At 34.8% G+C, this 25,499-nt stretch overlaps 1 protein-coding gene across 3 annotated transcripts; it reads right to left on the reverse strand.

The window, feature by feature from the left end:
* Positions 1–1,684: 1,684 nt before the first annotated feature.
* LOC124833474 (ribonuclease J) lies at positions 1,685–18,453 on the reverse strand. Of its 3 annotated transcripts, XM_047307968.2 has the most exons (17): positions 18,293–18,453; positions 17,981–18,218; positions 17,765–17,888; positions 13,066–13,122; positions 12,571–12,762; positions 12,418–12,495; positions 11,635–11,817; positions 11,463–11,543; positions 10,495–10,560; positions 10,316–10,408; positions 9,910–10,035; positions 9,520–9,633; positions 4,980–5,075; positions 4,794–4,891; positions 4,318–4,718; positions 3,075–3,550; positions 1,685–2,152 (listed from the first exon to the last, which is right to left on the reverse strand). In XM_047307968.2, exons 1-17 carry the CDS (start codon positions 18,387–18,389, stop codon positions 2,057–2,059), a joined length of 2,616 nt encoding a protein of 871 aa, XP_047163924.2. In that variant the 5' UTR covers positions 18,390–18,453; the 3' UTR covers positions 1,685–2,056. The 3 variants fall into 3 exon arrangements, with proteins under 3 accessions (XP_047163924.2, XP_047163925.2, XP_087962462.1); XM_047307969.2 differs by lacking the exon at positions 4,980–5,075; XM_088106336.1 differs by lacking the exon at positions 18,293–18,453 and having other exon boundaries at positions 17,779–17,888; positions 17,981–18,122.
* Positions 18,454–25,499: the final 7,046 nt, after the last annotated feature.

Genomic DNA, 25,499 nt, shown 5'->3' on the forward strand with positions numbered 1-25,499 from the left:
AGGGGATAGTTAAACATTTTGAAAACCACATCGTATTCGCGTATTTAGTTGAAGGTATTGCCTTAGGGCAGGCGTTGTAGAGTGTTAATACCTTCCCTACATGTAACCGACTCCCGAACCCAGAATCTGGTTCTTGTAGACCATGCATTATCCTTTTATGGTTTTTCCGTAGTTTTCCAGAATAAGCTATGATAGCGACCCCAAATCTCTTATCAAAACTCGTTCCTTTTTTTGGATCGTCGTCCCGTCACGATTCCGGTTGCGACAATTATGATCAGGTTTATGTTCGTACATTTTTTGGAGCATGTTTGTCTTATGCCATATTTGCTTTTGCAGACAAAGTTTTGGCCCTCGCAGTAGCACACTTTGTCCTGTTGATATCTTTAATAATTATATGTGTGATGAGCTCTGAAAGTGACATCTGCTTGTGTCTATGTTTTAGTTGTTTGTAATCAATTCAAGATGGCGACAATTTTTCGATCAAAAGTTCTGAAATAAATTTATCGGATATAATTCTCTTTTTTGATATCTTCGAGCAGCTTGTAGTACTCATTAATTTGAGACTTTATGTTTTTATCTTCAATCATTTTCACGCGGTAATAGTTCTCAATGACGAACCTTTGTTTGACGACATCTTCAATAATGTATTTGAAAATCAATGAATCTCAAATGTCTTTTACTTCCTTATAGGAACAAATCATTAGAAAGTACACTAAGTAAAGTGTGTCAACATACTTTGTTCGCATGAATCCAATCTTCAACTTGGTTTGAATTTGAAGAGAAACTATAATCGGATTTTGGAGATGAAAGATTAGTAATAATTATGTACTTGTCTAAAAAAGTATACTCACGTTCTTGCCAACGCCAAAAATTCTAACCAAGAAAGATCTTGATTTGCAACACATCCGAGAAAGGTATAGCGAAGACCAACTACGTTCTGGAAACAATGTTTTGATCCTTCAAGATTGGGTTGTTGATATCAACCATAAGTTCTTAAGAATGTTGTAAAATGTTGACAAAAAATAATAAAAGCCACGAATAAAGATTTTTTCTAAATGTATAAATTCACTTTTTTTTAAGGATAGGATATCATGAACTTTCCAAAAGTTTATGAGAATATAAAAATTAGTAAGAAACTCTAAAAAGAGTAAAATAATAAATCCAATATGTTATAAGAAAAAAAAGAAAAAAAAATTAAGAGAAAAAGAAGAAAGTGTGTTTTTGGAGATAAACACAAGCTTCTGTTTATAGAACTAGAAAATGATCAAAATCACAGCCCACCATAAATCAATCCTATGACTTACAAAACCTTGAAGATTTGATGAAACTCTACACTGACCGAATCTTATAGTGTTCATTTGACCACGTAGGAGAAGCAACGTCTAAAAAGTAATGTTCATACATTACTAACTAACTTTTGCAATATCAAGTTTTACAACATATATTACTCGGCCTTCAACAAAATCAACCAGAATAAGTGAAAACCCACCTGTTAAATGTCATCAATGATTCAATGCTTGCCAAGACAGACCTAAATTTTCCTAGAACCATCTCACTCAACTTCTAAACGAAACAACACCTTGTTCTTTTAAAATATGGTTCAAATCCTTTTGACAGTTCCCCCTTTTTATGTTTCAACTTTGACGTATACATATGACTGGGAATTTAAGTTGGCACATGAAGGTAAAAGCAATAACACTTTTTTTCAGTTCAATATGAAAAATACCGACATTTCAATTGCTGCTTCGGGCACCCAATATGTGCCACCAGAAAAAATAATAAAAAATAATAATAAGATATGTATTTGACAAATTAAAAAGGAGACAGGCATTTGAGGTGGGTAAGAAATCGTTGCCTATACCTAGATATTCCCGTATCAATTTAAAGGCAAACCCACTTATGTTGTCTAACCCTCAACCCTTACAAAACTATGGATCTTCGATGTCATGGAAGCCATGAATTATCTTCCCATTCACCATGCTCAAACTGATCAACAATTGTAATAGATGGCTCTTAAAATATTTCTTATCCAGCCCAGTATCCACTATTTTTCCAATCATTTTGTTGCAGGAGCTTCTTTATCAGACATTATCCTTTCCATGTCCTCTATATATGGCCAACTTTTCTTGCTATCCTTCTCATTCTTGATCCCCTGCTTAAAATACAAAAATAAGTTATTTGTGGATATAGTAGCTATCTCATATAATAGCATTTGTTATCATTTTGTTCAGTGCAAAAGCTGTACTGTTCTACAGTACACTTGTACTGCAGCTGAATATGATCCCTTCTATTATGATAATACCAAAATATGAAATGTAAGGTGGTTTCGTTCACAGAACGAGTTTACTATCTGTATGTTAATTAATGTAACTAACAAGAAGAGAGAGAACAATGAAAGAAAGAATCCCGTTTTCTTTAACTTATTCTTTGAGATACGAGGAATTCATTGAAACAAAAACTGGCTAAATTTCTTTTGCCAACAATGATAAAAGGGTACAGTAGATATTTAATATCGCAATTCACAAGAGACACGAAGTTATAACAAAATTTTCATCCTAGCTGTATCAAGTCAATCCCTTGTAGAGAGGGTACTCTGACAACTAAAAGGGTGTAAGAAAACCTCACAAGACCAAAATTTGTAAATGGTTTTTCCATCAAACACAAGAAAAGAAAGTTTGACAAAATCGAACTCCCACAAAAGGCAAAGTAGATCGGTGCCTATGATGTGAATATTTTGAATAAGTTATCTTGACATTCAGATTTCAGGGAAGTATTGTAAACAGGTTAAACAAATGTCCTTCGAGTTATTAATTAAAAAGTGGCAACTAGAATAAGAAATTAAATTGCTTATTTCACATGAACAGAAGCTTTCTTTAAGGTCAAATTGTTATGTGGGTGAAAATTTTCACGAATCATTATTAAGCGCATGAACTTTTCATCCCATTTATACATTATACCAAACAACCGGTGATCAGCATTAATCATAAAAAGCAGCTTACCAATTGAGGATGGTTTTTTAAGTGGCTGAACAGTTTACAATATGAACAAAAGGCGGGTAACAAGAAGTAACACACCTCATATTTAAGTACCAAAGATGTCCACAAAGATTTGCACTGTCCAGGACTTCTGCTGATCCCATCAGCCAACAATTTTTGAGATATCTCTTCCCAGAGGGCCATCCTTCCCTTCACAACTTGAAATCTGTCATGTAGTTCCTCACGCATACCAATCAGCTTCTTAACTTCATCAGTTCTCCATTTATTTCTCTTTACTGATTTTGAAGACTTGGGTTCAGAAGTAGAGATTTCTTCAGACTTAGCTTTATCAATGATCTTAGAATCATCTTTCTTCCGATTGGACTCATGCTCCTTTTGTGAATCATATGCATTGTTAGCACCCAAAGGCTTCTCGACAGGTAATGGTGCAATGAATGGTTTCCAAAATTCATCTGAATCCTCTAACTCAGATAAATCACCCTCAGCTCCACTTGCAGTGTTGTCTTCATCAGATAAATAATCCTCAGGTCCACTGGCATTATGAATACTATCATCTGTTCCAAATAATAGAATACACATAAGAAAAAACATGAAGGGCACAAGCATAAAAAACATTACATTAGAAGAAATGCATGTTAGAAGCTATATATCTCCATTCCAGGTGTGTAAAAATGCATGAGCGAAGTCAGATAGTGTCTATAAACCATGCATGTCCATTGCATTCAGATGTCTTTTTACTAAAAGTCAAACAAAAGCATCTGAATAATGAAGAAATTTACAGTGCCATTCATTTAAGAACAAGTACAGTCCAAAACATTCATATTGTCAATTGCTTGCGCATTTGAAACAACTGTGAATTCATTATCTCTATTCACTAGAAAAAGTAGCCAACTTCTGAGCAATCAAAACTTATTCGGACAAAGACATTGACCTTATATTGGATTCGTTGAGAAGGAAACTTCTAGTGTGAAAACCATGATTAGCTAGGTATACATAAAAAACCTTCCTTAAGCTTCACAAACAATAAATAAGTTATATGTAAGAAACTGAGTGCCACATGTCAATGATAAAGAAAGACATTAGCCCTGAGATACTTTATTCTCAACTAGAGATGCTGCCATGCTCCCCTAGCCATGCAAGCAACAGTCACCTGGGAGTCACCTAGATATAGACACACCCTTCAACTCAGGGAGATTCGAGGGAATCAAGCAAACATACACTTGATGTCACATATTTAATAAAATCTGAATACAAGCACAAAAGCAAACAGACCATATCTCCACAGTTCTATACGCATTCCTCAAATGTACATTGATGTTACCTGTAATTTGCAGTGAGGTGGGCTGATTTCCTTTCTCATGTCTATCTACTGCTCTTTTTGCTGTTGATATTCCAAGACCCGCATGGGTTTTTCCAGACAATTTTGTGTTTATCTCATCAGTAATAGTGGATGCAGGATTTTCTATAGCAATGGCAATAACTTCAGGCCGTTTACCACTATACTTCCTCACCATCTTTCTCAATACCTCAGACACAGTTCTTTCTATGTGAGCCAGAGGACTATTTACAGGGCAGCTTGAAAGAGCGGCATGGGCTGATTTGTAGAGTGCATCCATCAACTTTCCTTTGTCGAGCCATAAGCATCTTGTGGTAATCCTTATCTTCCCTTTTAAGGTATTTGGAGCCAAACTACCTAAAATTTTGGGGCGAAATATTTCCATGCTGAAAAGTAAATATTAAGATGTCACTAAACAGTGCATACTTCCTTCTTTTTAATTTAAAACTTGAAAGATCTACCTAGTAACAATGATGCCATCTAATGCGATTCTCAATCTTTCATCAATGAAAAGTTCACTTGATGTACCAAATGCTCTATCTCCATCACTATATTTCAACTGCGTGAAAAAATGAAACCAGAAAATAAAACATAAATTATTAGATAATTTATACTAGGGAGCCAACAGAGCACAGATGGCTGCCAACCTGTAAATTCTCTTTTCCAAGAGAAATGAAACCATTAGAAAGGACTTTTCTGTTTCTCAAATGTGTAACACCAAGCATCTCTCCATTCTTAATGACCTGGTGCATAAAGCTCATCAATTCGTTCATATGTTATGAACAAGTCATATGATATATTAATATATATATATATATATATATATATATATATATATATATATATATATATATATATATATATATATATATATATATATATATATATATATATATGGCTAAAAATACTCTTTTGGTCCCTTATCTTTTTTGTCATTCTTTTTTCATTTATCTTTTAAAATTTTAATGGCATACACCCTAGCCATGGCCAAAGCACATTCAAGAAGAGTTGGAGTCATTTGTGGAAGATAGGCCTAGAGTCTCTCTCCTCTTGGGCCATCTTGAGCCATCATGAAGCTTCTAGTAGAGTAAGAATAAATTTTGGCCTTGTATTTTGGGCCAAGTAGTTTAGGATTTATTTGGGCTTTGTATTATACGCCTAGTAGTGTAGGATTTATTTTGGGCCTTGTATTTTTGGGCCAAGTATAATAGGGTTTTGATCACTCAAATCAACAAAAGGCCAAAGCTCAATGTTGACCAAAGTGGGACACAAATTTGGTTTAGTTTACCAAGGGGTCAAAGTTTTCATCAAACTTGGTGGACAAGGAGAGTGGGCCGTCCATGCCATGTGTATTCCTCTCTTTGGAGAGTTTTTCCTCCTAGTTAATGATCACATGTAGGAATGGAGAAGATTCTCCATAGGTAGTGGCCACATGTCCCCCTCTCATTAGAGAGGATTTTCGCCACTTGTCCTTCTCCTAATGGAGATGATTTTCTCCTTGCTCTCCAAGTTAGCCAAGGTAGGGTTTTTAGGTCTAGTTTCTACAAATTAGGAGACACCCTTAGCCTATAAATAGTGGTGTCTCCCACTCTTGTATTCACCTTTAATTTAAAGTATTGTTATGCTTCCAATTTTGTGCCATATTACTCTTATTAGGTCACCCTAGGCTAGAGCAACCCAAGTGGCCTCCTCTAGCCACCTTCTTCCAAGAGTTGGCCCAACCTCTCTTAGAGAATCATCAAACATCACCTCCATCACCATAAACTACACAAAACCGTGAGCTTAGCTGTCATTTCCACCAACTTTCGCAAACACTCACCCTTCACCCTGCACTTGGCTTTATCTTCTAGCTTAGGCCCAACTAGCTAAGGAGATTGCCATCAAATTTTCATTTTGGTTCTCTACTTTTTGAATTTGGATAAATATTTTCCTCATTTTATCTTTTAAAATAGGTTAAGAGATGTAAACTTTGACCCCAGTAACTCAACATTCTACAAATGATAACAAATGGGAACCCTAAACCATTAACATCATAATGACCCCTAGCCTCAATCAAGAATGCTTGGAGCAATTGCAAGAGCACATAGTGTTCTCCTTGACTACATGAAGAGAAAAAGAAAGGAGAATGAAAGGAAAGAAGGACAAAAAGAGAAGGTGAGCAAGAGACACAAAGATGCAATGATAATGAGAGCAAGATCACCACAACTGGGGTGAGAAAGGGGGAAAACAGGAAAGGGAGGGTGTTGGTTTTTAGAATAAAAACAGTAGCAGCTTGAAGCTAAAATTGTTCTGTATTATTAATTGTAAAGTTAAAATTTGAAAAGTATCAAATTTGGGCGGTACGAATGGAAGCCTACCCAGAAGCTCTGGATTTATGGGAGGCAGTTGAAGAGGATTATGAAATTCCTGTGCTACTTGGCAATCCAACGGTGGCTCAAATCAAGAATCACAAGGACGGAAAAACCAAAAAAGCTAAGGCAAAGGCGTGCCTCTTTGCAGTAGTTTCACCAACCATTTTCACTTGAATCATGTCTCTAAAGTCAGCCAAAGCCATATAGGATTATCTCAAAGAAGAATATGATGGAGATCATCGAATTAAAGGCATGAAGGTGTTGAATCTCATTAGAGACTTTAAATTGCAGAAGATGAAGGAATCTGAAACTATCAAGGAGTACTCTGAGAGGCTTTTGAACATAGCAAACAAAGTAAGATTGCTTGGTTCTAAATTTAAGGACTCTCGTATTGTTGAAAATATTCTGGTTGATTTGAAGCTACCCTATCCACGTTAGAAAACACTAAGGATTTTTCAAAGATCACCTTGGCAAAGTCGTTGAATTCCTTGCAGGCACAAGAACAACGAAGGGCTATGAGAGAAGAGGCTTTCTTGAGGAAGCCTTGCCTGTTAAACATGAAGATAGTTGGAAAAACAAAAAAAGGAACCAACAACAAAATAGAGAAGGTGTTGTCAGAAATGAAAACAAAGAAGGAAGCTCCAAGGGAAAGTATCCTCCTTGCAAGCATTGCAACAGGATGGGTCATCCTTCATTCAAGTGCTGGAGAAGGCCTGACGCTAAATGCACCAAGTGCAATCAACTTGGGCATGAAGCTGTCATATGCAGAAACCAAAATCAGCAACAGGAAGCAGATGCTCAAATTGTAAATGAAGAAAAGGAAGATCAACTTTTTGTTGCAACCTGTTTTTCAACCAATGCTTCAAGTGAATCTTGGCTAATTGATAGTGGTTGTACTAACCACATGACCTTTGACAAGGCACTCTTTAGAGATATGAGGCCAACTGATGTCACCAAAGTCAAAATAGGCAATGGTGATTATATCTCAGTCAAAGGAAAGGGGCCAGTTGCAATTACAAGCTGTGCAAGCACAAAATTTATTGCAGACCTTCTTTTCGTTTCAGAAATTGACCAAAATTTGTTAAGTGTTGGTCAACTGATTGAAAGAGAATTTAGAGTTATTTTTGAAGACAAAAATTGCTTGATTAAAGATGCAGCTGGTCAAGATATGTTCAAGGTGAAAATGTAAGGGAAAAGCTTTGCTCTAAAACCATTGGAGGAGGAGCAAACTGTATTCTCACTCAAGGAAAATGTGACAGAAATCTGGCACAAGAAGCTAAGACATCCTCATCATATGTTGGGTGCAAAAAGTTTCTCTTATTTTGCAGCAATGGCTGCAACATTGCTTTGATCCTTCTCAATGTGGTTGTGGTTTGCCATGGAGGCAAAACAATTTCTTTCATCAGGAAGGTCAATAGGGCTGAGGACATGCCCCTACAAAGTGATGTATTTGTTGTCCCATCTAGCTATAATGCTCCTCAGCAGTTTCATATAACAAAAGGTGACCATGTGGAAAGATTAATGATCGTATCATGGATGAATTAGGAAACAATTTAGTAAGTTATTGGAACGAGGCGTACGAAGAGGACCTTCTTGACTATGAAGACAAAGAAGAGAAGGAGCCTAAAGGTGCTAATAAAGTCAACACTGAAGCTCTCAAGAAGGGTTATGATAGAATTCACAGTTCAGGATTCAGATACTTTTTATTGAAACCTATCATGGACGTTTGCAGTTCCTAAAGCAAGGAGGAGTGTTAAGAAAATGCTTTAGGAATATTTTATTTTTAATTTTAATTGAGTCAAAGTCTATTCCTTAATTTTAGGATTTAGTTATTTTTTTAATTATGGGTTGGAGTAGTGGATTAAAATTAGGATAAAAATGTTATTGGATAGTTACTTTTTCAGGTTTTAAATATTGTAACGTTTCTCATTATTTTACAATTAATAATAAAGAATTGTTATAATATTTAAAAACTGAAAAAGTAACTACCCACTAACATTTTTATCTTAATTTTAATCCACTACTCCAATCCATAATTAAAAAAAATAACTAAATCCTAAAAATAAGGAATAGACTTTGACTCAATTAAAATTATAAAATAAAATATTCCTAAAGCATTTTCTTAACAGAGGGCCTAGTTGCAGGGTTGCTGTTGCAGCAGTCCACCATGGAAGCAAGTGTAAGAAGAGGGAAAGGGGCTGAATTGGTGGAGCAAGAGGAAAATGGGAAGAAATACAAGGTAAAAGAACAGAGAAAGAAAGATTAGAGCCACGAGAAAGCACCACAGCCCATGGCAGTCAGAAATCGCCTTTTCAGTGACACATGAGGCTTCCTGCCATTCATTTTCTTTTCTTGTCCTCGCTCTCCTTTCCTTCCGACAATTCTCTAAGTCTGAATGTAATCCGCAGGCTCTATGGATCAAAATCATTCTGGTTAGGGAAGGGTGAAGGAAGTAACAAATAAATGTTTTAATGGATTATTTGGAAATTATTGGTTTAATTCCACTGAAATACCCCATGATTTTGTCTTTAGGTATTGTTGCTACTGGCTCGGTATTGATGCTGGAGTACGAAATCTTTTTTATGGACCTATGACATTTGTTTAGAATGATTAAAATAGTCAGTATTTAATTAATTATTTTAATACTAACGGCGTAACCTTTTGGCTGATGGAGAGGATAACTTTGGTACTTTTGTAAACAAAAAATGATCATAATGAAACTTCTAAAGAATAAAGGACCAAATATTGGTATTTTAACATATATATCTCACTGTTATAGGCCACTAATCTCTTCTGCATTTCATCACAACATCTTATACAGAAGCAAATGACTCACAGCAGTGTGCCGAATGCCAGTTGATTTTCCCAGTAATTCATGTTCCTTCAGGAACAAAAGTTCTCCATGGATGGGAAGAAAATGTTGTGGTTTCACTATTCTAAGTACTTCTTCCTGCCAAAAAACACATGGAAATCGTATTAGAAGACTCATTAAATGAATGACTAAACTGAAAAGGCATCAAAGCAAAAAAACTAGTCCACAAGATCTGCTAATTCTTACTATTCGTGAAATATCAATCAGGATATCTAACCACGAATAAGAGATATAACGAGAAGGCTTAATATGTTGTCTTTGAAATTTGGAGTGAATCCAGTTTTGGTCCCCTAAATTTGAGAAAAAATAAATAAAAGGAACAAAGAAACATTGACATGCAATTAAAAAAATTACCAATTCTCCACGATATGCGTGACCAGATGTGTGCAGACCTTCATTTTTTCCCATAACTATAGTTGATCCAATATCCGATATACGGTTTAGCATTTTCATCACACGAGACTCGTTACCAGGGATAACCTAGCATATTAATTTAGAATCAGAGTAAAAACATAAACTTGTTTGTTGATAAAAAAGTAATGTATTCTTACAGTAAAAATAAAATCAGATATTGACACAGAGAAAGGTCATGCAGAAAAATCCAACATGTTACTAGAATGAGCTGCCTAAAAATAGTATACTATTATGTTTCAAATACTGATATCAATTCGCTAGACACAGACATTTAACTATACTACAGAAATCTTGGCATTTAGATAAAGTCATAAAAACAAATAAATAATACAATATTTTCTCATACCTTAGCTGAATACAAAACAAGATCTTCCTTGGTTAATTTGAAAGCATGACTACTTCCATATGATGCGAGGTTCAAGGCAGCACGAGGTTCTGCCTGACACAACAGTACATAATATGGTCATGTCAATGTTTATAATTCATGAAATTAGCCACTCTTTTAAGGATATTGAAATAACGTACTTGAGAACCTGTTGTTACAATTAGTAGATCCTTTGGAGCATAAGCATCAATATCCTCTGCTTTCACCTTATGTATAATTAGAAATAACGAAATGCAGGGCAAGAGACGTGAGACTCACAAAAGCTGTTATATACATGGATAAAGATGAATAGTTTTGAATATAAATTTATAAACACAAACAAATAATGAATAAACAGGACACAATTATCCAAACAACATGCAACTCATTAGAATCATACAATTAAAAAAATAGTTATTGGCTCACGAGGTATTAAAGTAACCAATAAATACTTCGAGAAAATTCTAACAAAGATGTTGTGATTGATGGTGACAAAAAACTCACTTGCCATAAAGTTCAAGCTGGTAAAGTACAACAGCCCAAGAATTATATTAATAATTGTAACAAACCATCTAACATGAAAGTCTTCTAGTCTTGGAAGTCCAAAAGTGCATATTCTGAAAGATGATTTTTGAATTCAGTGACAAAGGAGGGAGAACCAAGTAGTTCATCAGAGATTAAAAAAACAAATACTGTATTTAGATGACCAGGTGGAACCTTTCAATAATTAGGAAAAATTCAGAAGTCAAGATTAATCTTCTTGCAACGAACTTCTTCAAATATAAAATTAATAAATCAAGTTGATCAGCATTAGATTTTTCCAGATTCTAAAAAAGCCAAAACATGCTTTCACTGACTTTCTGCTAACAACCTAGTTAATAAAACATGCTGGTATGCACTATACTTATGGCGCTGAAATCAATCTCTCATGAATTACGCAGAATTCTGCAGCTCTTGTAAGAGTAATAGAGTTATTCTCTCAAGCTTTGAAAGCTGACTAGTATATAACTGATCTCTTCAATTGAAGGTACAAAAAAATATCAAGAACAGAATACAAGTTCTCAATCTCTCTCTTTTCTTTTAACTACTAGTTCTCTAATTTCAGCAGCAAAGTTCAAACATTTAATACCAGAGTGGATGGATCAATTGGAGCCTTTCCATCCTTCCAAGCTGCATCTAAGTATGTCCTTAAGGACATGCCAACAAATACCTGATAACAGTTAAAATCTCTTAATATTTTTGTCATTCTAAATAAGTCAATTCTGATTGCATTTAAGTATACTAAACAGGGAGAACATTACCAACTTTCTGCCAGTTAAATCAGCAGCAGCCTTCACACTCCCGAGCCGATGTAAATTTGATGCAAATTGGGTGGTGATGACCCTTCCATTAGAAGTTGAAATATGTCTCAACAATGCATCTGCCACAACTGATTCACTGATTGTCCTACCAGGTGAGAGTACATTTGTTGAATCACTCATCATCTGTATGTAATGTCCGGAGCAAACATTGTTTCTATCTTTTGTCAACATTAAAGGAAAAAGATGGAAGAGATACATATTTGATCTAACCAAAAAAGAAGAAAACTGTCTGCATGGTCATACTAAATATAAACCGATGTGCATCTAACATGACATTTAATACTATTCATTTTCAAATATATAATAGCAAAATTAAACAGAGCAGAACAAAAATATGGAAAAATATCTTTCTAACAATAATGAGTAGAAGGGGAGAAAAAATGTTGAAAAGAACATCCCTGAACTACAATAATATTGCTAATTTAAAAAGCCTAATATTTACCAATGGAATACAATTTGAAATTTTGAAAATGTGGAAACATGCTCTCCTTTAAGTCCAGGACTAGCCATGAAAGCCATATTAAGCTTAATATATAAGGCACTACTCAGAGAACACCACAAACCATAATTGTAAGTATACACCTGACCCGTTAGAAATGTCAATTACAAGACTATTAAAGCCCCTCAATCTTCAAATCCGTAATGTTAATCTAGGGATAAGCCCATGATAAATTATTCAAAACCAAGATCGAGGAGCAATTAGCAAATATCCAAGTGACTTACCAATGTTACTCCCTCTTTAGAGAGTTCCTCTAAAGCTTCACGATCAAAAACATTCCCATCTAATGGTGTCTCATCAATCTATTGAATCAACAGGAGATTAAGCTAAATAAAAGAGAGGGTCAACGCTCGGAGATGTAAAAGTAAAATACTGACCTTCCAGTCCCCAGTGTGAAGAATAGTACCATCAGAACAGCGAAGAACTAATCCACAACAATCAGGAATAGAATGGGTCACCCTGATAGGTTCTATCTCAAATGGCCCAGCCACAAACTTCTTCCTCATTCTAAATACTTTGAGTCTAGATGGAACAAAAATACCATGTTCCTTCAAACGTTTGTTTATAAGCTGTTAAAAAGAAAACTTTTATCTTCTCTGGACCATACAAAATAAACAACACAAAGAACACATTTTTTAATCTGATCTGAAAGAATATTTTGACGAAAGTGTACCAATTTTTTACTGTAAATAACAAATATCAATTACAGTAACACAAAATGAAGAATTAAAGCACTAGTTAATCAACTTCATGATAATGTTAACACTAAGATCCGACTTTTATCGCTTACTATGCCTTAATATTTTCAATCCACACATAAACTGAACAAATTAACAAGTTGACTTATTTCAAGAAAATTTCTAGTCAGATACCTCCTTTGTAAAGGAAGATGAAAAAATTGGTGTATTGGAATCCAATGCTGGGATGACCTGACAAAACAATGTAAGTTAAGTTAACAATAGACAAAAGGAAAGAACAATAAACATTGTTATGAAATATCAATAATTGGTTAGAATCACTTGTCAATAACAAACAAATTGACACCTATGAACATCAATTTTTATTGTGGCAAGAATAACTAAGAATATCTTGAAAGGCATCTTGAAATCTAGCATAGGAAATATGTAATTATAGTAATAATGTAAATAGGGCAGATCATATCCTTGTGATTATCTAAATTAGGGTAACTGAACGTTCTTGTAATTATTCTTGTATCTGTGATACCCATATAGAAATAGTTGTTCTTGTAATTATAGTAATATTGTAAATAGGGCAGATCATATCATTGTGATTATCTAAATTAGGGTAATTGTACGTTCTTGTAATTATTCTTGTATCTGTGATACCCATATAGAAATAGTTGCTCTGCTACACACGGATTCATGATATAGGAAGCTCATTGCAGTAGGAAATACTCTTAGAGTAGCAAGAGTGGGGGAAGCAATAGCTAAAAAGAGCTCTCCAAGTGTTTTTAGTAAGAATTCCCCCTCTAAAAAAATGTGTAAATAAATAACTCTATAATATACCACTGAAGATATAGAGGGATTAGAGGGGGGGAAATCATAATCTGATAGTCTCCAAACTGAAGGGATAAAAAGTGTCCAAGAAAATGCAAAAAATGTTAGAAAGACCAAAACAGAGGAAGAAGAGAAATCAACTGTAATATTGAACAATACTAGTTTGGCAATATATATGTCTTACATCACATCACAAACTGCAACAGCAAAAGGATAACTGCTGCCGCATAACTGCACTATACATAGTAGGGAAATAAAACAACGGCCATACTTAAGTTCCTAAAAATAAGTAACAGTTACTCAAAATACACCCTTAAAATAAACCTAACAATTCTTCTCTTAAATTGAATGTTATCAATTATTCAGTTTACATCAGTTCAGTTTCAGAACATACTCCTAAAAGTCCCCTAAGCTTCAAGAAGGTGTCATGTTTGAATGGTTTAGTCATTATATCTGCTAATCATTCCTTTGTGTCACAATAAACCATCTTCACATCACCAGATTTTATAAACTCACGAAGAAAATGAAATACATATCTATGTTTGCTGCAACCATGCATAACAGGATACTTTGAAAGCTTAATTGCAGTATTATCACAATGAAGGACAGTTGTCTTGCTCGTTTGGTCTAGTTTTCCTAGCACTCGCTTCAACCAAACTGCTTGACAAGAACAAGAGGCTGCAGCAATGAATTCAGCTTCTGTAGTTGAGAGACTAACTACTGGTTGCTTCTTGGAAGACCAACATACTGCTCCTGAAACCATTAGAAACACAGCCTGAAGTACTCTTTTTATCTTCCAAATCCCCAACATAATCACTGTCAGTATAACCAACAATTTCACAATTTCCTCCCTTCCTTCAGAAAATTCTAAAATCTGTTGTTCCTTTCAAAATACCTAAGCACCCTTTTCGTTGCTTGTAAGTGAAGCTTAGTAGGATTCTCCATACCTACTGATAAGCCTCACAGTAAACATTCTATCAGGTCAAGTAGCTGTGAGATACATTAGATTGGACAATTTGATTTGTTTAAAGTAAGTCTTGTCCACCTTGACACCATTTTCATCCTTCAGAAGTTTTGTGCCTGGAACCATTGAATTTCTCACAAAATTGCTTTTTTGCCACACTAAAGCTGTGCAGCACTTCCACAGTAAAGCTTTTTTACTAAGAAAAATTCCATCAAATTTTTGTATGACTTCAAGACCCAAAAAATACCTCATTTTACCCATATTTGTCATGTCAAACTCATGTTTTATGGATTTTTTAACTGTATAAACAACAACTCGTCATTCCTTGTGAAAATCAGATCATCAACATACAAACAAACAATTAAAATTTCCCCACCTTCTTTTATCTTGATGAATAAAGTATGCTCATATTCACACTTCTCAAATCCTTCCTTCATAAAATAACTTTCTATACTCATCAGGCATCGGATGTTTGTTTAAGGCCATAAAGTGCCTTCTTCAACTTATAAACCTTTTGCTCGCTTCTCTTTCAACATATCCACACGGCTGTTCCACAAAGACAGCTTCATTTATGTTACTATGTAAAAACACAGATTTTACATCCAGCTGATATATGGTCCATCGTTACTAGGTTGCTAATGCTATCACAAGATGAATAGTGTCTAGATGTGCTACAAGTGCAAACATTTTTGTATAATCTACTCCATACTTTTGAGGATAACCTTTCACCACAAGGCAGACCTTTACTAACTTCACCATGTGCCATTCTTTTGTGTTGCTTCTATTTCAGCATTCATGACCCTTCTCCACTAGTCACACTTGACAACATCTCCAAAATAAATTGGATCAGCAGCTGCAGCAGCAAACACTAGCAAAGATGCTACATTCTCTTCATCTGACAAGCCTTCTCCAGTTTCATAATCTTGCATCCAAATTGGTGCACTTCTATCCCTCCTTTCAATTGAATCTCAGTGTTGTTTTCCCACTAAACAATCTCTACACAACTTTAAGGGTGACTTTAACTATGGTAAACCATTCACCGTTTGTTTTTGATATAGAATCTGGAGATCTTTGAAGCTTAAATATCCATTCCTACAATGCCAAAGCTGCACAACATCTTCTACAGCTTTGGTAAAACAAGCAAATGTAAGTCACTAAAACACTGCATGTAGTACGAACATTTTGTTTCCATAATCAAACTTCGCTTTGGATGGTACAACTCGCATTTTTCATGTTGAACCACAATTACGAGTCTCTTTTCTTGTAATGGGCCAACACTCAGCAAATTGTTCTTCAACTCTGGCACAAAAAACACTCTTGTGATGATGGCACAATGTCAGTGACTAGTAACTTCAAATTTCCTTTTCCTTTTACCTTCAAACTGGAATTGCTGCCTAGTTTTACAAAATCTCTAGAGTTCTCATCAAAATCTGAAAAGTACTCTTTTTTTCCACACGTGATCACTACAACTTGAATCAAGGAACCATGTGTTCTCTTCATTGGTTTTCTGCAACTCCAAGTGGGCCATCGGCAACACCTCTTCTTCACCTTCTACACAATTTACTACTTGATCATTTTCCTCGCTTGGACAATCACATTGATAATAATGACCAAACAATTGACATTTGTAACACTCTATTGTGGTTTTATCAAACTTTTGTCTTCCTCTTCTTTTACCTCTTCCTCGACCTCTTCCTTTAAAAGTACTATGACCTCCCCTTCCTCTAGATTGATCAACATAAGTAACTTTCAAAGTTTGTTCCTCGTCAACATCAGAACTTATTCACTGTTCATGAACAAGAAGACTATTTTGCAACTCATCCATGGCCAAGGTAAATGTACCTTTTGACAGTTCAGCATAACACAACATAATCATATTTGGGTGCCATTGATCTCAAGATCTTTTCAACATCTTCAACATCCGGGTTTGTTTTCATTTGCTTTCATTTTGTTGGTTATGGTAAGCGTTTGAGCAAAATACTCATTCATAGACTCACCTGCATAACTTCAAATTCTTTGGAAGGGTTTGCAAATATACATGCTTAACTCTAGTGGAACCTTGTCTCATGGCATCCCAAATGTCTTTTGTTGTATCCTTCTTTAGGATAGTTTCTTGAAAACAACACTCTAGAGCTTAAAAAAGGTAGTTCTTTACTTTCAAATTTTTGAACCTTGCATCATCAATGTTTTTCTTCTTTACTTTTGTGAGAGGAACATCCTCTGTTGCAGGAACGCCATCTTCCACCAAACTCCAAAACTGTTTTGAACGAAAAATGTTTTCCATAAGCATTGCCTAATGATGATAATGATCATCAAACTTTGGAATTACTAGTTGCATAAAACAGCTATCTTCTGTCATGCTTCAAACACTACACTCACAGATACTGTTGTTTCTAATTCCAACCAGCCCCCCTAATAGAGCATCTGATACCAAATGTCGGGAAGAGTAAAATAGAGAAAGTAGAGAAATCAACTGTAATATTAAACAATACTGGTTTGGCAATATATATGCCTTACATCACATCACAAACTGCAACAGCAAAAGGATAACTGCTGCCTAATAGCTGCACTATACATAGGGGGGAATAAAACAACTTCCATACGTAACTTCCTAAAAATAAGCAACAAATACTTAAAATACTCCCTTAAAAAAACCTAACAAAAAATTAAATTCCAAAATGTGAAGTGATAGTCGATTGTCAGTGGAGTCCACAATCACGTTACACAAATTGAACAGAAACAGCCTTGTAAGTTATAACTACCAAGTTGCAAGGCCCACAATTCAGTAAAACATCTTTTATATTATTAAGGGTCACAGTTGATAAATTTCTCCATAGACACTTCAAAGAGAGAGAAAAATAAAAGAAATAAACTTCTACATAGCCGTAAAGCCATTATTTATAAAATATAAAAATAGAAAAAAAAAAGTTAATATAATAGAAGTTTCAATAATTAATCTGTGCATAAGCCAGTTTTAACACATTAACATGTGCAAGAGTTCACTCTTCTTATTTTCAGCTCCCAGAAGGCCAGGCAGTTTTTCGAAAGAAACTCTAATTGGTTTAAGAAGCACAGAGAAGGAAGCATTACCCAAGGCAACGCACCAATATGATCTTCATGACCGTGTGTTATGACAAGCGCCTCAATTTTATGGCTCCACTTTCGTATAAACGTGGTGTCAGGTATAATCTTCTGAACTCCAAGCTCGTCATAGCTGAAGAAGCGCAGCACAATGCAATAGAAGTGGTGTCACTAATTTTGATTTGGCCACAAAATACGGTAACACAGAGAAGACGAAGGGTTTACTCTGGAAACATGACACCGGCGTCGATGAGGATATAGCGGTCATGGTTGCCGACGAGCATGCAGTTCATCCCAATCTCCCCCAAACCACCAATGGGAAGAACGCGAAGCGGAGGCCCATCAGAGCCTTCGTAAAACTGCTCCATCTTGCGTTGAACCGAGTCCTCCATGCTTTTTCTAGGACCTTCGATTCGCCTAGCTCTTCTGCGAGGCGCTTTGGTTGTAGACCCATGGGTTCTCCCTGAAAACAGCACGTGCGTGAAATGCCATAAACGTGAATGCGAAATGGCGTGGATTGGTTGGGTGGTGACGTACCTGGGAGTGAAGAAAGTGTAGCGGAGGTTGTTGTGGTTGGTTTGCGGCGGAGAGAGAGGGGACGGAGAGAGAGGGAGAGAGAGGTCAGAGCAGCCATTGGTTGGAAGAAATCCCACCTCGAAGGAGCTGTGGAATAGCGGGAAATGGAGTTTTTTTCATCTAAAATTAGAAAACTTTTAATATAGATAACAGAAAGAAAAAGGGACACGTGTCAATATTATTCTGCCATTCATGTCACTTGGATGAAACCGCTGAAATAGAAAAAGTGTATTTGAAAAATGAAAAAATACTCGGAAACATTACAAGGATTTTATACGTTAAACTTTCTTCGGAACAATGAAGAGATTTGTGGAAAGAATTTATACACAATCAATTACATTTTAAATATAATTAAATAATTAATTATATCATAAAAAATGTTTCTGAAATAAATTTTTTCCATTAAAGTAACAGAAGTGCCTTAAATATATAATATATATATATATATATATATATATATATATTATCTTATATTATAATAAAACAATTAATTAAAATAATAAATATTAAATTAGAAATAAAATAATTTAAATATGTTTTTTTATTAAGAATTTATAATAATTTTTTTATTTCGAATTTAAAATTTTGACTAATTTTTCACTTTTTTCTTTTCGTTTAATTTATATAATTTCTTTTTTCATTTTTTCCTTTCAATCTTTTAAATTTATTCTCCAGTAAAAAAAATTCAATCGCCACTCCAAAAAATTTATAAGGAATCAAATCCCAAACCAATTTTTTTATCAGTGACCAAATGGAAAAAAAAAACTGTATGCAAAATTTAGAAATTTAAGAAAAAATATTAAATTTTGTTAAAGCAATATAACTTAATAATGTATTATAGAGAAAAAAAAACAAATATGAAATGAGTTCGATAAAATCAAATTAATAGAGCGGAAATAGATAAAAAAAAAAGTAAAAATTAAAGACATTATTTAATCAAAGCGAAATAGAGAAGAGATAAAAGAAATAAAAACATGGATACAAATATATAAAATATAGAACAACGTATCCTGCCGTATTTTTAATATTATTTCTTTATTTGGATCCGGAACATCAAACAAAGTGTAAATAGTATTTTAATGATATCATACTATGATTAAAGGATTTTTTTAATAATAACACGCACAACTTTATCCAAAACGATTAACATACATATGTCATATACTACCGAATTCAAAATTTAAATAATTAAAAGAAATTCTTTCTATTTTCTAACTACCATTTACTCATGTTAAGAGAATATGATTATTGGAATGAAAATTTAGTTCTTAATTTTAAGAAGAGGAATTTGATGTATTGAATAGATATAATATAATAATTTTAGTTATGATGACATCTTATTTCAGAGTTAAACCCGACCAATCGTTCAATATGCACGATTGAAGACGCAACAAGTGTATGCCTCTGCCTTGCCTAGCAGTGTAATGTTCATTACAGTTTTGTTTCGGACTTTGTGTCATCAACAAGAAACACCATCTACGGTTTCGAGTACATACACACCAAAAATAAGGTTCAACATATTTGGAACATTGCACCTCATGAATGTTTATTACGAGTGTTTATTAATAATTGTTATTGAAATAGGTTCAAATTTATCGAGTAATATCATTATCGGGGTGTGGGATCTTAGGCCAAATTTGAGGATGGAGATGGTTGAGGAGCATGGTAGCAAACTAGACAAAACATGCTGACCAAGCACTAGCAGATCAAACAGGATATGTAGAAGGTAGATCGAGCAGTGTAGGAAACTAAGAGTAGAACATGTAGCAAACTAGATGGACTACTGAGGAGACTGGTCGAGCTGTTGGGAAACTCAACTACATTTTGTTCTGCTCATCCAGAACATGTGTGATGGTACTTGCAAAAGATATTCTGATGTTTAAGTTAGAAGGTGACCATTCAAATGACTAAAAATGCATATTGTGTGCATGATGTCTGAAGTCATACATGAGACATTTATTTATACTAGTTGCAATAGGTCTTTACATTTTGCTGACCTAATGACAACCCAATCACACCTTAATCTTTATTAAGAGTTTAATGTGTTATTATCGTTGATAATCTGACCATGTTGTCGGCCTGGTGGTCAGCCCGGTCGACCTATGTGTCAGTCTAGGTGTTCGGCTTGGTGGGTTGTTGGTTTAGTTAGTCGGCTTAGTGGTCAGCTTGGTTGTCGACCTAGTCGGTCAGTCTGGTGGTCGACTTAATGGTCTACCTGGTGATCGGCTTGGTCGGTCAGCCTAGTGATCAACCTGTGATCATAATGTAATGATGTTTGTGATGAATGTTGCTTCATGATGCTGATTATATTGATTGATGTTGAGATGATGCATGATGCTGATATATAGGTGGTTGCTCATAATATTGTGAAACAGATGCATGAATTGTGATTATGTTACTAAGCAAGACGTTTATCTAAATGTTGGAACTTGAATTAGCCTATGTGAGGTTTGAACTCTAGAATCTTTGGGAATGATTGCTATTACTTTGAAAGTATGAATGACTTTGCCCAGGTTTCTATGATTGAATCACTTGCTTGTATGTGTCATATGATGAAGGTCATCTGTTGTTATCCCTTTTTAGCCAATGCATGATTCTAGCCCAATAAAAGAGAGCATAATGTGTTCTATCCTTTGAACCTTTAGCTTTAAACAGGTTTTGAAAACCCCTGTTGAAAATCTTTACCTTGAGTTAAGTTGAGAATATTTGTGTGGTATTGATAAAGGTTCAAGTTTGGGGTTATTGGAAAATTTGAAAAGGGAAAATAAATAAGCATTGAGCTAAGTGTTGAGTAAATGAAAAGCAAAATAAAAAGAAAAGAAAGCAAAAGAAAAGCTCAATGCAAGGGAAAGTTGGGAAGAAGTAAGAATGGTTTCTTGAAAAAAGAGATTGTGATGATGAAATTATGAATTACTCTTCTAACTCAAGGATTTTGTGATCCGAAAAAACCAATTATTCTTCTTAGCCCACCCACATTACAAGCCATACAAAAGCCCTTGTGATGATACTTGCTTGTGAGTTGATTGATTGTGGTTAAATGAAAGGCAAAGTTGATTTATGTGACATTGTGATAGTAGAGTGCATGAGTCACCTCTATATACACTTGTGTGTTTGAGAGAAACACTTTTTCTTGGTGAGGAATAGTTCCATGTATGCATGATTTCATCTTTGCTTGGTTGATAATTCATGAGTATAGCATCTGATGAATATTTTGTTAGTATATGAGCACCACAATGAGCTTAATTGAATCACGAGATTTATTCATCTTAACTGATATTCTTTACGATAAGCTGATTTGAGCAATTATTTGTCTTGAAAGAAAAGTTTGAAATGTGTTAGAACCATTGTATGGATTGGTTGAAAGCTAAGTTACATTTTGTTTTCTTGAGGACAACCAAAGTTCTAAGTTTGAGGTTGTGATAACGGTTGAAAATACCATTATTTGATACTTAATTTTGATACTAAAAACACTCTTTTTGACTTAGAAACTAGCTTGGAATCATGGTTTTGATGAGTAAAGAGAGTTGAAGGGGAATTTGATGGTTTTGTGCTAGATTTCATTGGTTTTAAGCGGGATTGGGTTGATTTGGAAGAAGAAGTTGAAGTAGGAAGGAGTTGAAACTCGGGAAGAGATGGAAAAGCATAAAATGGTGATCGCAAACAGCACTGAGTGCCACTTTAGGGGCCCTTAGCGCTAGAGCACGTTGTCTCATGCTTGACTGCCCTTTTCTGGAGCCCTCAGCGTATGATACCCCTGGCTCGCGCCTGGGCGCCTTTTTCAGGGGCGTTGAGCGCAACTATGACGAGACGTACCACGCTTGCTTGCCTTCTGAGCTTACCCTGAACGTAACTTTTGAACCGCACATCGCTGAGCACCATAAGTAAACCCGTCAATTTGGCCCTCCTTACATGATTTGACCCTAACCCACGTGGGTTGGGGCCGAAAAAAATTCACAGGGCCAAAAAACCCCTTGTAGAAAAAGTACACAGGGCCAAAATTTCTTCAAAAGTCCTGTGGGACAGGGCCAACCCATGGGCCTTTTTTTTAGAAAAAATGATCATTTTGAATACAAGAAAAAATATAATTAACTGTTAATCTGTTACAAAAATAGTTATTATAGAAAATAAATTGAAATTTTTATAGGAGGAGAGTTCTAGAATCAAGAAACAAAAACAAAATGACAATATTTATTGAGTTAGATTCTCTAAGTATATAATTAAAGGGTCATTTTATAAATTTGAAATTTAAATATTTAATTTCGTTTTTTTATAGGTTATAAGTCAGAAATTAACTTTCTATCTAAAATTATCCTAATTGAAATTTAAGAGAAGATTTTTTGTAATTGAAGCTCTTAATTTAAAAAAAAAAAATAAGGCTTCTTTATTTTCTTAAAAAGCTATTGAAAAAGAAATTGAATATAAATGATTTTATTTTTCATTTTATACTCAACAAATCATGCTCATAACATAAATAATAAGTAAAAAGAAAAAACTCATAAACCTTATGCAGGCTACAGTTGTATTTGTCCATAGGATTCAATCTTGTCGTACTACTCACTCAAAATGTTTACATTTTAAATGTCATAAACATAAACATACATTTATGTTATGTGTTCTAATTGAAAGTTAAAAATAAATTATTTAATGTGTTAGTTAAAGAATTGAAACACTATAACATTGTCATTCTTTAGTACTTTACGTCTATTTAAAATTTTCTTTGTTTTATAAATTTTTAAGAAATTAATTTTCTTTTTTATAGTATATCTTATGGTGATTTGGAGAAAAGATTATCAGAGAGAAAAAAATAAAATAAAACATAAGTTTAATTTACACATAAAATATTAATATTATTTTTGATCCAAAAATTTTAGATAATAAAATTTTTGAATTATTTTTAATTTTAAATAATTAAAAACAGATTGAGTGATATTTTAGAAGTCGAGGAAACAAAAACAGTGATTCTTTTTAAGAACTGTAAAAACAGTGCAAATACTAAATTAATTTAATATGTTATTATCTCTCCTTGGGTTATTTTGATATTACTAATTATATATAATTTTCTAATAATTGGTGTCTGCAATATAAGACATAATTGTATTAAAATTGACAACAAAATTAAACATCTTTATAATATTTTAGCAAAAAGAAATTTGTAATACTATTTAGTTGTAGGTTTGCAATTGTTTTTAATTATTTAAAAAAGTAGTTATTTTGAATATTAAATATTCTATTATACTATAATTAATTAGTTTTATTTAATAATTTGAAATAAGAAATCAATTACATGAATATAAAATTTAGTACTTTTAATAATTATTATCAGAATGTTGAAGTTTATTTTCCAAAATTTTTTTAGTGGGCTAAACCCACCTTAACCCTGACCCTAACCCCTTGAGAGGGGGCTTTTGGGGGTTGGGACTTTTTTTTTGGCCCCCATTTGAGGGGATTCTTAAGAGGGGGCTTTTTCAAGAGTGGGTTAGGGCTAGCCCCGGAGTCATGGGTCAAATTGACAGCTCTAACCATAAGTGGGGCGTTGAGCGCCAATCTCGTGGGCTTAGACTTATTTTCTGTTATTTTTATGTTCTATTTAAGGACTTGGACGTCCTAGGGTTTGTATCTTTGGATGGAATAGACTCAAAAACACACTTTTCACTTCCTCCAAGGCGGAAATGGATGCGGAAGCTCCTATCTTCAATTTCTAGGGTTCTATCTTTCATTCTTTTTCCATTGTTCATCTAGTTTCATCATTTTAATGGTGAACTATACTCTATTTGTTGTTGGGGATGATGTAACCTTTGTAAACTCTCATGTATTGAATTGATTCTTGATATTATTTGCTTCTTTCATTAATTTTTAGAGTAATTCTTCTTTGCGTAATGCTTGCTTCGTTTAAATCATTCTTTAGCATGATGTATGATTTGCATGAGTACCGGAAGGTAGATTACAAGTCATGATCTAGAGAATTATTCCCAGAAGCAGTATTGCTCAAAAATGAGGGTATGAGTTCTGGTTATCTTAAGCTTCTGTTCTTCAGAATTAATTATTAGGAATGCTAGGAATTGTATGAACTAATAGTTAAGGATAGACTTTCTTCGCCGAGGAATTGAGTTTTAAGTGTTTTAGAGAGTGACATTAACATTAATGGAGAAGTAGAATTCACATATACATGAGAGTAAACTAGGTAAAATCTAACCCCAACAACATATTCATTCCATAATATCAAACCCGTTCATCTTTGCACTTTTGTCTAGTTGATCAAATTACATGCATATTTAGGTTTAATACCCAATTTTGTCCCCAGTTTGGTTCGAAAATCTCAATTCAGTCCCTCGTTAGAAAAGTAGTTGTAATGGATCCTTACTTGTACATTTGTGAGTCAAGTTAGCTGCCCTTACCCTTACTTCAAACAAAAGAAGCCAAGAAAGCTGCCCTTACCCCTAATTCATCTCCTCTTCTTCAACACAAAACGGAAACCCCCACTTTCTCATGGACAAACAAACACCAGGCCATGGTTTCGTCGACGCTCCCCTCCCACCTGTCGGAGCCACCGCCGATACCGCATTGTTTCGACCTCAGGCCCCACCGGAACCACTGCCGACCGCGGCGCCGCTGCATTCTCTTCTTCATGCGTGAGGCCGACACACTCTCCTTCTGTCTACCGCGAAAAGCCCTCTACCAAACAGGCCACCGCGCCACTGCTTCGTCAACTCCAGCCACTGTGCCACTGCTTCTCCGATCCCGTTTGCTCTCTCCGACACCGGCAACCAAGGGAGGGATTCGTCTTCATCGCACGTCCAAACCTCCACCCGACTAGCAGCCGCGAGCCACCAGAGTCGTCGCCAATCGAGGCGAAATTTCTCCTCCTCCATCGCTCGTCGCACGCGGGAAGTTCTCTCCCTTCTCCGTCCATAGTCACCGCCACCACAGAGGCGGAAACTGCCGCCACCGAGGCTGCCGCGATGGACTCTCCTATTTCTCTTTCAAGGGTTCTTTCGTCTCCAGCATCACCACCGGACCGAAGCATTCTTCCCTCTCTTTTTCTCATTTTTTTAATTTATTTACTGATTAATTTGGCATTGATTGATTCGATGTTTTACTGGGATTGAAAATGACGAGTGTGTATTGTGTACATCTGAGTGTGAGGGGTGAATGCTGGATCTGTTCTGCC

This window comes from Vigna umbellata, chromosome 2 (assembly GCF_029865625.1).
Source record: "Vigna umbellata cultivar VRB3 chromosome 2, Vumbellata_1.0, whole genome shotgun sequence".
Classification (NCBI taxonomy): domain Eukaryota; kingdom Viridiplantae; phylum Streptophyta; class Magnoliopsida; order Fabales; family Fabaceae; genus Vigna; species Vigna umbellata.